General features: G+C 48.3%; 8 protein-coding genes across 8 annotated transcripts; 4 read left to right on the plus strand and 4 right to left on the minus strand.

Moving 5' to 3' along the window:
• Positions 1-434: 434 nt before the first annotated feature.
• V1513DRAFT_465474 (uncharacterized protein) lies at positions 435-2,304 on the plus strand. Its single transcript, XM_066900038.1, has 3 exons — positions 435-566; positions 627-947; positions 1,001-2,304. Exons 2-3 carry the CDS (start codon positions 714-716, stop codon positions 1,877-1,879), a joined length of 1,113 nt encoding a protein of 370 aa, XP_066752470.1. The 5' UTR covers positions 435-566; positions 627-713; the 3' UTR covers positions 1,880-2,304.
• Positions 2,190-3,442, minus strand: V1513DRAFT_417380 (uncharacterized protein). The gene is made up of 2 exons (XM_066895867.1): positions 3,184-3,442; positions 2,190-3,129 (listed from the first exon to the last, which is right to left on the minus strand). Exons 1-2 carry the CDS (start codon positions 3,270-3,272, stop codon positions 2,382-2,384), a joined length of 837 nt encoding a protein of 278 aa, XP_066752471.1. The 5' UTR covers positions 3,273-3,442; the 3' UTR covers positions 2,190-2,381.
• A 132-nt stretch (positions 3,443-3,574) lies between these two features.
• Positions 3,575-4,838, plus strand: V1513DRAFT_448391 (uncharacterized protein). The gene is made up of 2 exons (XM_066898530.1): positions 3,575-4,256; positions 4,309-4,838. Exons 1-2 carry the CDS (start codon positions 3,692-3,694, stop codon positions 4,719-4,721), a joined length of 978 nt encoding a protein of 325 aa, XP_066752472.1. The 5' UTR covers positions 3,575-3,691; the 3' UTR covers positions 4,722-4,838.
• A 766-nt stretch (positions 4,839-5,604) lies between these two features.
• V1513DRAFT_480203 (uncharacterized protein) lies at positions 5,605-6,789 on the plus strand (the record flags this gene model as incomplete). Its single annotated transcript, XM_066900325.1, has 3 exons — positions 5,605-5,685; positions 5,757-5,897; positions 5,930-6,789. Exons 1-3 carry the CDS (start codon positions 5,640-5,642, stop codon positions 6,787-6,789), a joined length of 1,047 nt encoding a protein of 348 aa, XP_066752473.1. The 5' UTR covers positions 5,605-5,639.
• A 771-nt stretch (positions 6,790-7,560) lies between these two features.
• Positions 7,561-10,095, minus strand: V1513DRAFT_448397 (uncharacterized protein). The gene is made up of 2 exons (XM_066898531.1): positions 9,578-10,095; positions 7,561-9,148 (listed from the first exon to the last, which is right to left on the minus strand). Exons 1-2 carry the CDS (start codon positions 10,023-10,025, stop codon positions 7,764-7,766), a joined length of 1,833 nt encoding a protein of 610 aa, XP_066752474.1. The 5' UTR covers positions 10,026-10,095; the 3' UTR covers positions 7,561-7,763.
• Positions 10,096-10,626: 531 nt separating this feature from the next.
• Positions 10,627-11,640, minus strand: V1513DRAFT_144550 (PheA Prephenate dehydratase). The gene is made up of 2 exons (XM_066894222.1): positions 11,434-11,640; positions 10,627-11,379 (listed from the first exon to the last, which is right to left on the minus strand). Exons 1-2 carry the CDS (start codon positions 11,488-11,490, stop codon positions 10,786-10,788), a joined length of 651 nt encoding a protein of 216 aa, XP_066752475.1. The 5' UTR covers positions 11,491-11,640; the 3' UTR covers positions 10,627-10,785.
• On the plus strand, positions 11,593-13,523 carry V1513DRAFT_448400 (uncharacterized protein). Its single transcript, XM_066898532.1, has 2 exons — positions 11,593-11,698; positions 11,749-13,523. The coding sequence occupies exons 1-2, from the start codon at positions 11,645-11,647 to the stop codon at positions 13,291-13,293; spliced, it is 1,599 nt and encodes a 532-aa protein (XP_066752476.1). The 5' UTR covers positions 11,593-11,644; the 3' UTR covers positions 13,294-13,523.
• V1513DRAFT_448402 (uncharacterized protein) lies at positions 13,292-14,148 on the minus strand. Its single transcript, XM_066898533.1, has 6 exons — positions 13,825-14,148; positions 13,749-13,776; positions 13,652-13,702; positions 13,523-13,593; positions 13,400-13,473; positions 13,292-13,351 (listed from the first exon to the last, which is right to left on the minus strand). Exons 1-6 carry the CDS (start codon positions 13,921-13,923, stop codon positions 13,327-13,329), a joined length of 348 nt encoding a protein of 115 aa, XP_066752477.1. The 5' UTR covers positions 13,924-14,148; the 3' UTR covers positions 13,292-13,326.
• Between the last annotated feature and the right edge of the window lie 378 nt (positions 14,149-14,526).

A 14,526-nucleotide genomic window follows, 5' to 3' on the forward strand; every position in this document is an offset into this window, starting at 1 on the left:
TGCTGCCAGTTACATCGAAGAATAATCACAAACCATTGCAGGGTTGTATTTGTGCTTCACCGCAGACTCCGCCGTAGTCTGGCGAATCAAGTTTCGCCTGGTAAAAGACTCGGTGAACTTGTACCCGCAATCTCAAATTAGCGCGCCCTTAACAACGCACGGTGCCAGACACACATATGAAGACATTTGGCATTCAAAGCTGGAACACATTACAAGTCGTTCTTTGTATAGAATGGTTGGCTTCATTGTATTTGTCAACCCTTTCCCACGTCGTCTGAAGAAGGCAACCACTAGCCATGTCTGGAATTCTCTAGGCTAAATGCGGCAATCCTGCCATATTGCGGCTAGGACGACTAGGGCAAGGACATTCAAGCAAAAGCTGCACACAATTCATTGGTGGCTTGGTGGCAAAATATCTCTAATATGCTAATTCTTGCTGCTGGCTGCACAGCTCACAATTGGGGTGACACAATTGGCGTGTCCGTGGCTGCGCGCTCTTTTCGAGGCCGCCTCCTCTAATCCTTGGGTCTAAGGACCAGTCTCCAGTTCATTCCTGTTCCCGTCCTGTAATTGTTGCCAACTTGGTATTACAGTTATTTGGAATCCGTTGTTTACGGCATATTTAGACTCTTGCGCCGTTGTTCTCTCACTCGCTACGCCATTATCCGCCTTATCAGGTCTTCGGTCCTACTCGTCACGAACACTTGTACACAATGGAAAAGGAAAAGTCGGAATACAGAATCGAAGTCCCTGAGCGAACGACCGAGTTTGATGGTGTCGGCGCCCTGGCGGGTGGTGCGCAGAAGTCACTCGTCAGCAACTTGTCCAATTCCCCGGTCCTATCCATCTTCTCCTACTGTGGCGCGTCCATTCTCATGACTGTCACTAATAAATATGTTCTTTCGGGATATTCCTTCAATCTCAATTTCTTCTTGCTCATGGTCCAGGTATGTTCTTGCAAAATTGATGCATTTTTTGTGCGTGATATCTGACTGTTCAGTCCGTTGTCTGCGTTGTCGCCATCCAGACATGCAAATCCCTGAAAATCATCTCCTACCGCGACTTTAACGTTCAGGAGGCACGGAAATGGTTCCCTATCTCTGCTCTTTTGGTCATCATGATCTACACCTCATCGAAGGCTCTCCAGTATCTCTCCATTCCGGTGTACACAATTTTCAAGAACTTGACCATTATCTTGATCGCTTATGGTGAGGTTCTCTGGTTTGGCGGTTCCGTCACCGGTCTTGCTCTCTTCTCTTTTGGCCTCATGGTCTTGTCGTCCATCGTCGCGGCATGGGCTGATATCCGAAATGCGATTCAGTCGTACGGATCTGAGGGTGATGCTGCTACCAATATCGCTGCTCTTAACGCGGGCTACATATGGATGTTCACCAATTGCTTGTCGTCAGCTACCTACGTTCTTGGCATGCGTAAGCGTATCAAGCTCACCAACTTCAAGGATTTTGACACCATGTTCTACAACAACTTGCTCTCGATCCCCGTTCTTCTCGCGTGCTCGCTCCTCCTCGAGGACTGGTCGGCAGAAAACATTGAGCGCAACTTTCCGTCCGAGCACCGTACCGCTCTCATTTCTGCCATGATCTTCTCCGGTCTCTCGTCCGTATTCATCTCGTACACCTCGGCCTGGTGTGTCCGTGTCACTTCGTCGACTACCTATTCTATGGTAGGCGCCCTCAACAAGCTTCCTATCGCTCTCTCAGGTCTCATCTTTTTTGAAGCTGCAGTCACTTTGTTTTCCGTGTCGGCCATCATCATTGGTTTTCTGGCTGGTCTCGTGTACGCTGTCGCCAAGATCCAGCAAGGGAAGAAGAATGCTGCGCTTCCGGTTGCGAACGGAAATCAGATCCGTAAGGATTAAACAAATTTACTATGATGTATCACAGGTCCTAGTAGAGTTTGGTTGCATCTAGAATGACTTGCATAAAAGTGAACAGATAATTTTATGCTTGAACGGCTGAATTGCCTAATTTGAGCAGAATAGGATAAATGCGCATATGTTTAATTGAATGTAACGATTAGTAGTTATTAAATACTGTACTTATTTGTACGCTGATGTCATGTTAATAGTTGTTGACATTTCGCCAGGTTTTTGTTGTTTGTGCTATATGTGAGTTTGATACATAGACTAATGGATCGGGATTGTTTTTTCACACTGATGTACAAGTTCGCATTCGAAAAGCTTATGTTAATTTGTGCAGTCGGCTATCTCTACATATTCTTACTCAACTATAAAGCATTGTACTCTACTCGACAGAATCAAGAGTTGAGAACAATCAAGCAAAGTCCATTAACAACAACAATACGCCGGGAAATGAACACCAAATAACAAAAATATACGTAAACATGACATGTATAATCACCTAAGTATACAAAAACGACTCTAGCGGTGCCGCCAGAAACTGCGTGCCCGTCCGTTGCAGCTCGTTGACCCATTTTCTCATGGTCGTATCCAGTCTCTTCTTGTCATTAGGATACTTCTCCCGAAGACTGTCTTCCAGGTCATTGTATTTGGCCTGAATCTGCTGCAGTAGCGCGTCGACATCGTACGCGCGCTTCTCCTTCGCTGTCATTCTTTTCCTCTCGACGGGCTGGTCGGGGTTCATGAGCTCAAGGACTTTGTGGTTCTTAACGATGCGATCTGACATTGAGATGTCATGCGAGTGACCCTCCTCACTTGTTCGTGTAATAACGTACTTAGTTGGCTTCCAATTCTCATCCAGACTTCTCACGACCTTAATCTTCATATCACATTGACAAGTCTCTCGTGGCTTCCGGTTTCGCGTCCGTTTCGTTGGTCGTCCGGGAGATTCTGTGTGCTGTTCGGCTGAGGCTACATCTGAGAGTCCATGATTATGCTCCTCAAGTAGAACCGCGGTAAAAACTTCCTCTGAGCTAGCAGCTACGACGGCCGGATCAATCGGTACTGGGTTTGGGTCGTCGTTGAGCACTAGATCGTGTGTCGTTCTCTGTCTGCGACTGGCTTTCTCTGCGCGATTGTCTATCCGGCATTGATAGTACATGGTCTCTGTCAGGGTCGCCAGTTTCGAGTTTGAGCTTCTTCCGTGTATTTTATACACATTGTCAACATACGGAAAGAACGTGTCAAATCTAGACAGTCATGTTAACATGTAAAAGATCATGTGAACCGAACAGGGGCCCCACTCTTCAGGAGTCAGCGAGAGCTCCTCGGCGATACTAAACAACCTCGCCCGCCAGGCAACAACATCCTCGATATTCACAGACTCTGCCATCGTGGTCTCACCCAGACACGACCGGACTGCCGTAAAGAGCGAAAGACAAGGACACCAAATGGCTGATAGCAATTAATTTGGCCGACCTCAGTGAATTATCAATACCACGGCTGATCGAAAGTTGATTGACGTTAGGCGATAGTCTACATTAAAGGCGAGTGCGATTGAGTGTCCGCAATAACACACTAGTAAACCCTAGCCCCAGTGATGGCGGGTAATCGCATGTAGCACTATATCACATCCGGTTAGTACTCATCTGTTAGAAGTGTATTTGGCTGCCGGTTTTGACCCCGCACACCCACTGATACGCCCCTCGGACAAACTCTATTGATACTTTGGCATTTGTCGATCAAACAAATTATGATCTTAAGGCCGAGAATTTACCAATCTGTTAAGTTAGCCTCTTGTGACTGAAATATATGGCCGCAACAGGCGTGAGGTACCTCCGCGACCCCTTGTCTCGATTCAATTTGCATCTACTGAAAGAGACCTTGCGGCCGCATTTACCCACTTGCAGATTTCCTGATTTTCTCCGGCTGCCGCCGCAAAATTCGGAATTACTATCTGGTAAGTATGTTCCGGAACGAATAAAAATTCCCAGAGGCTGGCACTTTGCGTACTTCCCGACTATACAGGACGAAAATTCGCTGTTTGCAGACGGATATGATCCTGTATCAACCAGTGTTCCATTAACCGGGCAATCACGCCGCCGCTGGCGTGGTGGTGAACTTGTGTTTGGGATGCGGGACCTAATGTGTGAGGAGCCGGGGACATGTGTATTGACTGAAGATGTCACCATTGATGGGGATCAATCGAGTTGGAATAGAGTCAATGAAGTTACCACGCGACGGATTAGCAACTCAACTGAGATCGAGAGCGAGGTTGACAATGCGATAGTTGAGACGCGACATTTGGTGTATCTGCCAAATAGATCTATGAGTGAGAAAATTGTCAATCGCTCTGGCAAGAGGCGATCAATAAAGTGTAAGTTCTTCCCGCTATGGATCTGTGTCGTAAATTATTGACACCTGAACAGCGGCAATGTTTACACCATTGTTCCAAACGACTCTCACGCCAACGCGAACACTTGTGTTCAGGTTTTCAGCGCTTACGTTTAATGCCCATAGAATCCACTACGACCCACTCTACGCCACCACGTTCGAGCAACTCCCGGATGTCATCGTCCAAGGAGCATTGTCCCTCGTACTCGTCATGTCCTGGATACAGTTCGACCGTCAGGTTTGTTCAGCACTAGGAATCTCATATTCAGGTGTATCCAAGACAATACAGTGTGTGAGATATTCGTGTGTCCAGAGCGTCATTGTGGATAAGGAAATCAAGATAGGCATCGCACCCCGGCCAGGCGTCATGGATGGGGCAGAGAAATGGAGGATATGGATTGAGCAAGATGGTGATATTTGCCTAAAAGGCACAGTTACTGTTGGTTAATGCAAGCTAAAATAGGGCTGGACACGATATCGCCTACACCATATCGTATCGTCGGCGATACGATATCGTCAGAGGAAAACTCCTGGCGATATTTTAGGCGATATTATCGCCTAGAATATCGCTAAGACGTACGATATACGATATGATGGGTGAATTTCGTATCGTATCGCCTCAACGCGCACGTGACTCTCTTGCTGTAACGGGATTCGGCCACTTAAAATCTCGGCTCCATTTTTAAAACACACATTGCCACTTTTGAAACCAATTTCAAATGCTAGAACTCTTCTGAAAACTGCATTAGTGGCCTCAACTTCTGCTATCTGCAAAGAAAGTAAAACAAACTGTTAGACACTGGGATCTGGTATAGACCAACGGATAGTTTTGATAATCAAGTTCGATTAAAACTGGATGTCCTACTTCAATAGACTCTTGTCAATTGATGTTATCCGAAGGAGCTGGCGACCCTTACTAATACTTCTAGTGTTTGATTGGTCACACCATTACCCTCCCCCCGTATCGCCCATTTGGCGATATCGTATCGTGCCCAGCCGTTATTTAAAAGCTATCCCATCATAAATAGCTAAAAAATCGGCTTACAGGACAATAGCCTGTCAATACGGATCGCTGATTATTATTGAGAAACCGGCGCCTCTCATCCGTCATATCCTAAACCCTAATCTACAACTGAGCGCCCTAACCCGACCTGCAAGTAGAAACTTGTGATCCTGCTGTGCCAAAGATGCCACAACCCTAACCTTAGAAGGGAACAAGATCACATGTCCCGATTAAGCTTAGCGCGCAATTCCTGTTGGCTTTTGATGCAGGTGGCGTCACCCACTAAATAAAGCAGCCCTGCACACCCCGATCCTTCTAGACTTGCCCCGCGCACCAATCACTATTCATTCGCACTCTTCACATATGTCAGTTATATCTCGGAAATTTTCAATTAAATTTGTCGCTTCAGGTTAGTAGTGTCGGGAAGGATGTCGATGCGAGATGTGCTAACAGCATTTCATTTGTAAAGTTGTTTCATAGTCATCGCAGTTGTCATTACCGTCTTACTTTTCGTTTCTATTACCAACAGGTCAATCCTATCATATCCGCCATCGTCTATTGTTGATTACTTAATATTTCGGTATACATTATTTCCATTCACATGGGCGAGACTACACTTTTGTCAGTGGCCAATCAGTATCAGTATTCTCCAGTCCTTGATAAGCTAGGCCGGGGACTGTATTCAGTTACACCACCAGATATCGCGCCGCATTACAAGGATGTTGCTAATGTCACTACGACGCCCGTGAAATCACCTGGCAGTCGTCGTCGCAATGATGCTAATAAGGTCGTGGAAAATAAAGATTGCACCCCAACAACCTCCAAGCATATGAAGTCGAAGAAGCAGCCCAAGCAGCAAGCTCCCCAGTCGCAATTACAACAGAGCGCGAATGCGCCTGCTACTCCAATTCGCCAATCGAGTGATCCCAATAGGTATGCGGGTCCTACATTTCATTCTTCTCCGGCGCCGAACAATCTACCTGTCCCGAAGTTTGCCTCTACTTCGGCGCCAACTGGCGTCTCTGTGGAGCAGTATTTCGCTGGAAAGAAATCCGTCGGCTCAGATGCTTCGATATCCGCGAATACTATTGGCTCAGCCCCAGCTTCTCTGGCTTCGACAACTTCATCGCCGGCCTCATCGCCAGGTGCATCGCATACGATGGTGCGTGCTGAGGTTATTGACAAAGTCGAAGACACTACGACAAGCACTGCCAAGGTCGAAATCTCTGGGACAAGCAGATTTGGTGACAGCGTTGTGTTCAAGCCTCGACGCAAAGGACTGGCTCCAGTTACTACCAACTCGGAGCGTTTCAGCCATAGCCCATCTAGCGGCGGCGGCAGCAGCAGCGTGACAGATCTTAGCAGTCCTAGCGCTCAACAGCGCCGGGCGCCAGCCGAGTTTGATTTCTTGTTCAAATCTTCTAGCAGCGAGTCGATTCCTTCGTCGCGGCGCCGTGCTCCGCGCGACTTTGATTTCTTGTTCAAGCAAGCCCTCAGTTCGATTTCCAAGTAGCATAGTTGGCTTCTGTTTTCTGCTTGATACATACGTTCTTTCGCCGCACATGGAGTTTTGTATATTTATTGGAATTGATATGGGTCACATGTTTATTCTTCACGCATGCGATATATCGTTGTTTACGGAGTAATGTTAGCTGACAATGGTGTAGTGCGGTTGTATGTGCTGTATATATCTGCGTTTGTTGTACTCTGGCGTTTATGCATTCATCCATTTATTTATTTATTTATTACTTGTTTATTTGTTTTACTTATTTCATTCATTCATTTCATATGTTTCTCTTATAGTTCGGGATCTATGTATTCTTAAGCCTTCCTATTGCTTATTTTGGTGTGTTAGTTTTGTGTGTCTGTGCGGGCGCTTTTTTGGAGTCCTGACTGGACTATGGGATGACATATATGGATACAGCGGATACATGTTATATAGGAGCATGGATTGGTTTCGTTTGTATTTTTTTTAAAAAAAAAATAAATTTAAATTTGAGTGGATGGCTCGCAAGAGTTTTCTGTTCTGCTCTCATTTAAACAATTTGGTGCAACTTCGTAGTCCATATTTGTAGTACATATTTCGCGTGTCGCCTGTTACATTGGTAATTGTTGAGAAATACCTTAAAAGGGTTCTAGCAGCAAAGAGACGTTTGGGATCATGTATTTTCGGTCTTTCTGGAGGCTTTTTTTTTTTGAAAAGAACATGAAGTTGCCGAGGAGGTATATAACAGCTAATAATATTCGGTGGAAGTAAGCATCTGTCGGTGCGTAATGCATAATAGGCTCTGTTTAAGTTTGGCTAGTTTGTAATTGGTGATGAATAGATATTAGACGCACTATCGTACAAAAACAAGCCGAACCTCCATTACGAATAGTATTTATAAATGTACGTAATGCATGATGACAACAGAAATAACAAGTAAACCTAAACCTTCCAAACGTACCACATCCTATGAACTTTTCTATTAGATTTGATTAACACAGTCACCATCCTACTGTGCTCTCGACAACTTCGTTCCCTGTGGTGCCACCGACGACGTCCAGGAAGGTGAATGGATCTTGTTCATCGTCGACAAGTCCGAGATCGTGCAGACCGCCGAATAGGACGTCGGAAGTGCCGTCGACTTCGACGTCAATGTCTATACTCCCGCTTTCGTGGGACGTCGTGCTGGAGATCATCTCGTCGTCGTCGTCTTCCGCAAACAGGTCTTCATTGATGACGCCGGATATAGCAATTTCCGCCGCGTTGTCGGCGTAAGAAATAGCGTCTGCAGTTGAAGTGGGAAACCGAGAGAACGCATGATGCTTGCTGGTCTTGGTCTTGCCAAGACCTTTCTTGACGAGCAGAGCGCGGCTAAGTATGAAATCCTTCTCAGACTCGTCCTCGAACGAGTTCTTTTCGGCGGGGATCGTGATCGACGCCGGTTCGGACGCGGCGCGGCCGGAAATGCCATTGGCCGGGCCTGGTTTTGGCGAGGGGATGGGTGTCGCCGTGGATTCCGCTTGTTTGGGTTGTGATTTAGATGATATAGATGACGAGATGGAGAACAGTTGCCGGAGAGGGTCTCGCTTCTGAGCACGTGGACGGGCGCCTTCGGACACTGCTCGGGATTGGCGGACAGAGGAGGTGTCTGTGGGAGCGGCAAAGAGCATTTCATCTTCCTCTTCGTCGACGGGGTCGCGCTTGACGTCACCGGTGATGAGGCGGTGGATCATGTCTGAGATTTCGGATTCTGCGCGCTTTCCGAGCTCGGAGTCGAACTCTGGCTCCTCGTCAATAACGATGCTCGAGACAGCTGTGCTTATGGTCGAATCGGAGAAATATGTCGAGGATGAAAAAGAAGATGAGAGCGAAGATGTGGAAGACGCGCGGTCGAGGTTTCTGCGGGCGGCTGCGGAGGCGGAAGCGAGCGTCGACGAAGCCGAGGACGATATGCCGATGTCAGAGTCGTAGAGGTCTATTGAAGACGAATCATCGAGTCGGGGCCACCAGATGTCTGGTGAGGCGGCTGGGAGTGAGAAGGCGTCCGGCGAAAGTATATTGAGGTCGAACGCTGATGAGAATCCCGCAGACTCGGATTGAGGGGTTGTGTGCGGAATTGCGATGCCGGGGCGCGACCCGGCGTGGCGCAGAGGTGTGGCCGGTGTGGCGGTGCAGCCCGCGGCAGCCGCGGAGGGAGCCGACGAGTTAGGCGGTGAAGCAACCGAAGCAGTCGGTCCAGAGACCGGATCAGGCACAGGCGAGGCTACTGATGATGCATGCGTTGAGGTCGAAGCGGATGAGGACGTGCTGGCTGTCGAAGGCATACGTTTGAGCGAGCCCAGTCCGACAGAGGCAATGCCAGGCACAGAGGCTGGAAGAGTTGGCACTGCATCATAACGAAATTGTTAGCATTCGACAATTTTCCGTTCCACATCCCGTGTCTGTCATTCGTATCTGCGTTATTATCGTCATTTTGCTCCATTATATTATATCAATTGTCAATTGCATTGCGTGGAATAGCATTGGGTAATAGAGTGACAGAATTACACTCAACTTAATGCAGCTGTGCAATTGATGGGCTGACTCAACTTCAGAAACTGGAATAAGTAATAGTGATGAGCTATAACTCGATAAAGTGTCGATAGTCACTTATGAGGTCACATCAGCTTGCCGGAGCCACTTTCAATAGTTGTAACTACCGCGCGCATAGTATAGTGCAATTGACATATGGAGCTGAAATACGAGCGCTGAACAGACATCGAATGGAACAGGCACGAATGGACCGTGGAAATAGCGGAAAAGTTTGTGCACTCACATTTCGCGCGCCGACGCTTTTTAAGAGCAGCAGCGTTAGAGCCGGTGGTATCTTGCATTTTGTTTGTATCTGATGAAAGAGCGATGACGCGGTCTGGGGAGGCACGCTTCTTTGCTTTTGACCTTGATGCAGACGGTCTTGGGGGAAGGGTGATTGTGGTTGAACCGGCGAAAATAGAAGAAGCGACAGAGCCAATAACTCGGGAACCGAGATGCGAAAGTGACGTTTGCGCTGGTCCTTTCGCTGTTGCTGTCGTCGTTGTTGCTGTTGTCGTCGTCGTCGTCGTCGTCGTCGTACTCGATGCCGATGCTGACGCAAGAGTACTTACTGCTGTGCGGTCAATCGGTGCTATTGTTGGGGGCTTTGGTAGTATGGGCCTGAGTGCTGGCCGCGGCTGCATCGGACGCGGATGAGCCGCCGCCGGCTGCGGCGTGGAAGCCGAGGCCATAGCCTGTTGTTGGTGAGTGGAGAGGTGCCTTGAAGGCGGTGGTTGTTGCAAGTGAGTGGAGAGGGTGAAGTCAAGAAGTCGAGGAGAAGCAGCTGAAATGACGGTGAAGATGCAAAACGAAAGCTGCCTACCCGAGGTGAAGAGCTAGCCGAATTGGGATGGCGTGCACTGCACTGCGCCCGTGCCCACAGCTTCGCTTCCTCTCCCCCGGCCAAGTTCCGACAGTATTTTGGTGACTGTTAAGCCAAGCTAAGGAATATGTTGTAATGGAGCTATCAGCACCACGATAGCCAAAAGCAACCCTTGCCTCCTTTTGGCCGCTTAAATTTGCAAAAAATACAGAGTCAGTACAACTGCACTGAAATTTCCCGCGTGTCTAGCAATATTAAATCAAACAATAGCCATTCTTCACTGTACAAAATGCTCTAGTATCAAAAAGTAGAATTATGATCCTGCTAGTAGATGTACAATGACATACATTATTATTATATGCATCCGCGAGTAATAGAATTCTTCGTCGGCTCTCTCCGACATCTCGGAAGCAAGAAGTCTACCTCAAACATATGCTCGTATTCAAATAATATGTATCCCAATATATTCAACATTCAATAGATGACCTTAATTACAAGACATGACCTAATAATGAGACATTACAGAAGAATATAGTCACCCAACGCCGTATTAGCCGTTTGCAGTATTGCAGCAATGCATTATCCAAGCGAAACTATAAACTAACTCGCATTGTCATACGACAACGAAATCACAGTCGAAGAAGTTCCCTGTCGACCGACCGATCCAGTTCAGTTCGTTTGGCACCTTCGACATATCGCTCCATGACCAGAAATCGCGTGTAGTTGTCCTGATTATCCTGCACTTCTGCCGCATAAACCTCCACATTCGCAATATCCGCGGCTGCAATCGATGCTATAGCAACTGCGTTTCCTTCTTTTGCCGTCAGTGCTGCGGCGTATGCTGTCGAGTCTACATTTATCCTCGCGGCATTCGGAAAGTGGGAAGCGAGATACCGTGTGCACTGGCCCCAGACTTGCGGATGCGAGTACACCGTACGAACAGCATTCTCGCCGCTCTGTTTTATTCTTTGCAGCGTAGTTGGCGCGGCAAGAACGTAGTGTTCAACCTTCACGTTCGTGTCGCCGATGATACTCGGCCTGGGACTCGTCTTCAAGAGGAGGTCGTAAGTGAACTTGACGGGGCCGTTGGAAGAGTTTTCGAACGGGACGACAACGTAGGCTGCTGTCCCATCCTGGACTGCAGTGAAACAGTCTGCGATCGTGTTCAGCGGCACATATTCGTAGTGCCCGGCCGGAGTCTTGCCAAAGTACTGTGTCACGGCCTGTCCTGTGAGCGGATTCCAGAAATATCAACTGCATCGCATAGAAACACTCACCTGAAAAGAATAAGTTCCCGGCGGACCCAAATACGCAATCAACTTCGAGTTCGTCATGCCGTCGGGATATGTTGTGAAACGAAGGCAACGTATACACAGCGGAATCGAAGTCGTGGCAATCGACACGAGGCTCCGCCAAACTTAAAGTTGGATCGCCCTCATCGACTTTCACATTTGCCGTGCAAGTTGGTGAACTCGAACAGCACGTGTGATGAGAAGGGTCCGATGTGCAAGTACGTTTGCCACGGCCACCGGTCGATTGCTGGTATGTTATTTGGCAGTGTTATAATGTAACTGTAATGTTCTAATTATTAGTCTCGGCGTGAGGATGTCGTCTGTCGGGAGAAATGGACTGAGATGATCGGCATATTCGCGAGAGAGAGCAAGCAGCCTGTGGCAATGTCGCGCTTCATGGTCGACGTCTGGCCGGCGACAGTCGCTCCGCTTTCTGCGGTAGCTCCTGCTCTTTCCGTTGTGACAGTGACTCCGACTACAGTTGATTATGCGCGAATCGTGAGTCTTCTCGTGTACACGGCGCACGCCGGCAACTGCGAACACGTCTACATCCTCTTCAGCGCTCTCGACACGTCCACACAAGCACACATTATCACGTCGCTTGTGGCCGAACTATGTAGGAGGCGCATGCCCGCGACCGCACTTGGCCTGCTCTCGCGTGCGCTCTCCGCCTCCACACACGCCTCGCACCGGGACATCTACAGGCATGCGGTCGACACCGTCATAGAGGCCGCGGTCAAGAGTTCAGCTAGCGAGCGGCTGCTGCTAGACTTTCTCACTGCCATTGACCCGCCGCGGTTTGCGTTTGGCCGTCGGACGTGCGAGATGCTCGCAATGACAATTTCCAACCACCAACACCGACGGCTCCTCTTCGAGCTCTCACGCCTGCGCCAGCCCCTGCGCTGGTCCACGTACGCACCAATCATTCTCGGTCTGTGCTGCACGCAGAATGACCTTATCTTCCTTGTCAATCTAGGCCGCACCCACGTCCGGGACTCCGAAAGCTTGAGGTGGCCCAAGTGGAAGCCGTATGCGTTCCCGCCCTCCGTCTATCCCGAAATCATCGACCAACTCATCCGCATCGGCCGCCCGTACGATGCACTGTTCTTCTTTAAGCAGCTCGCTGAAACGGAACCACTCACCATCGACTTATTCAAGTTACTCGCGGACTGCGCCGTCCGCCTTGGACGAATCGACATCGCGCACACTCTCTGCCGGAGGGCTGTCGCTAGACTGCGCGACAAGCCCACCGATAGAGCCGTCGACGTCGTCTCGCTCATGACGTACTCGGTCCTCTTTTACGGCCACAAATGTGCCGGCCAGATAGACAGCGCCCGACACATGATCAACAAGATCGCCGAAAGCAGCTTCCCGATCGACCCCACAATCGTGACGCAATACTTTGACATGGTCGCCACCACGTACAGGCCGGCTCGCGTGATAAAGTCCTACGTTGCAATGTTTGGTTCCTATCCTCTGCTGGAGCTGGGTCTCGATAACTACATCAGTCAAAGCAGATCGGGGGAGCATGACCCCGACTTTGGCGAGATAGAGCAAGAGCTGCCGCAGCAGCACCCAACGGCAATCTCGCTCGCTATCTTACTACGGTGCATAATTACACATACCATGTATATGCCTCACTTGCTCACGCTTCAGCAGAGTATCAAGGCATTCGTCAGCAGCGGCGGGTTGGACAAATTTGGTCCTAATGACGCGGAAGGACCGATTGGCCGCGCTAAAATGAGCAGCGACATCAATGCGTTTAAAAAGATGATCCGCACATGCATTCGGCAGCAGAAAGACCACCTGAAGGCGATTGTTGCTCAAAGTGATTTAGAATTTTGACTGTATTATATGTATATATCTACTACACGATTCCTAGTGACCATACTTTTGGAATTCCCTAAGCACGGTTAGCATCGATTGTCATAAATTGGATGGAAACACCCACCATTCCCGATTGTCAAGTGGACACACTTGTCGCGTCTTCAGCCATCGTGAAATACAGTGAAAGTGAAACACGTGCTATCCAGTTAGACATAATCGTTGGCGAAAATTCATGTTGACCGCTTACATTACAGATACCCCAAGCCACGAGGCATTCCTCCGTGGTGGCACTGCCTTGGTTCGCTTGACATTCGATGCCTGCTCCGTTAGATCATAAACAGTTGAAACAGGCAAATGAATACTGACGAATACGTACATGGCTCCATGATATGATTTCTGCAGATTGCACAGTTCTCAACCACAATGTCTATCAAATCAGTACTGACTCACTCAGTCGATATTGTTAGACTCACCCCACGCCCACAACGACACCGCATTCCACTACCGAAGCATTAGTAGCTTGAGATACAGGAGAGACTGTTAACTCACTTTTCGCACTTCGAACCGCTTCTTTGCTGGTTTCTCTTTCGGCGCAGGCGTTGTAGCTGGTGCCGGATCGACTTCCATTGCGATTGCTTGATCGCTCATCTTTAGGATCGTAATACTGTACTGTACTATATATGCCAAATCAACAAATACCGAGTTTCAAAGTGTATATCTGATGATCCTTGATGTGTGAATGACCTGTAATCGTAAGGGTACTCGAGGACAGTGATGATGTGGAGATACACTTGATTACGGTCGTCCTACATTTGGACAATCACTCTTTGAACGCGCGAGTGTTGACCCTACCAATAATCCAATCACGCAGGGTAACTTGTAGTACGTAGACTGCTCATATTAAGCCGCACACCTTCCCTCAATGGTACAGTGAAAAATCATCCCCTTTTTCATTGATACTATCCTAAAAGCAACTTATTTGTTTGCTTATAGTAAATATCCGAAATTCCAATTTAACAATGGCTGGCTGTTTCTCAGGCAATCGAAATTTTGACAAGCGGTAAGAGATCATGCTGGACATATCCTTCCTGAGAGAGTTTCGTTGGCGTGTATGTAAAACCCGCTATATCTGCTACTACGCTCCGTAACTGCAACATCATAATCACAGATGACTTGAGCGGTCGCAAGGGCTTACTTGCAGCTAATATCAATGTTACTGCACACTCGTCGTGTTCATCAACTTTAAAGTTA

This window comes from Lipomyces chichibuensis, assembly GCF_038497645.1.
Source record: "Lipomyces chichibuensis strain CBS 12929 unplaced genomic scaffold V1513scaffold_26, whole genome shotgun sequence".
Taxonomy (NCBI): Eukaryota; Fungi; Ascomycota; class Lipomycetes; order Lipomycetales; family Lipomycetaceae; genus Lipomyces; species Lipomyces chichibuensis.

Bases quoted from the DNA above. Each gene is read 5' to 3' on its own strand.
- V1513DRAFT_448397 (XM_066898531.1), bottom strand. From the start codon at position 10,025: ATGGCCTCGGCTTCCACGCCGCAGCCGGCGGCGGCTCATCCGCGTCCG. The intron at 9,149-9,577 runs GTGAGTGCACAA...GTTATGATGCAG, and splicing joins AAAGCGTCGGCGCGCGAAAT to TGCCAACTCTTCCAGCCTCT.
- V1513DRAFT_144550 (XM_066894222.1), bottom strand. From the start codon at position 11,490: ATGACGAACTCGAAGTTGATTGCGTATTTGGGTCCGCCGGGAACTTAT. The intron at 11,380-11,433 runs GTGAGTGTTTCT...CTCACAGGACAG, and splicing joins CGGGAACTTATTCTTTTCAG to GCCGTGACACAGTACTTTGG.
- V1513DRAFT_448400 (XM_066898532.1), top strand. From the start codon at position 11,645: ATGAGAAGGGTCCGATGTGCAAGTACGTTTGCCACGGCCACCGGTCGA. The intron at 11,699-11,748 runs GTATGTTATTTG...TCTAATTATTAG, and splicing joins CGGCCACCGGTCGATTGCTG to TCTCGGCGTGAGGATGTCGT.
- V1513DRAFT_465474 (XM_066900038.1), top strand. From the start codon at position 714: ATGGAAAAGGAAAAGTCGGAATACAGAATCGAAGTCCCTGAGCGAACG. The intron at 948-1,000 runs GTATGTTCTTGC...CTGACTGTTCAG, and splicing joins TCTTCTTGCTCATGGTCCAG to TCCGTTGTCTGCGTTGTCGC.
- V1513DRAFT_448391 (XM_066898530.1), top strand. From the start codon at position 3,692: ATGGCCGCAACAGGCGTGAGGTACCTCCGCGACCCCTTGTCTCGATTC. The intron at 4,257-4,308 runs GTAAGTTCTTCC...ACACCTGAACAG, and splicing joins CAAGAGGCGATCAATAAAGT to CGGCAATGTTTACACCATTG.
- V1513DRAFT_448402 (XM_066898533.1), bottom strand. From the start codon at position 13,923: ATGAGCGATCAAGCAATCGCAATGGAAGTCGATCCGGCACCAGCTACA. The intron at 13,703-13,748 runs GTGAGTCTAACA...CTGATTTGATAG, and splicing joins GGTGTCGTTGTGGGCGTGGG to ACATTGTGGTTGAGAACTGT. The intron at 13,594-13,651 runs GTACGTATTCGT...CTAACGGAGCAG, and splicing joins AAATCATATCATGGAGCCAT to GCATCGAATGTCAAGCGAAC.
- V1513DRAFT_417380 (XM_066895867.1), bottom strand. From the start codon at position 3,272: ATGGCAGAGTCTGTGAATATCGAGGATGTTGTTGCCTGGCGGGCGAGG. The intron at 3,130-3,183 runs GTGGGGCCCCTG...ATGACTGTCTAG, and splicing joins CTCTCGCTGACTCCTGAAGA to ATTTGACACGTTCTTTCCGT.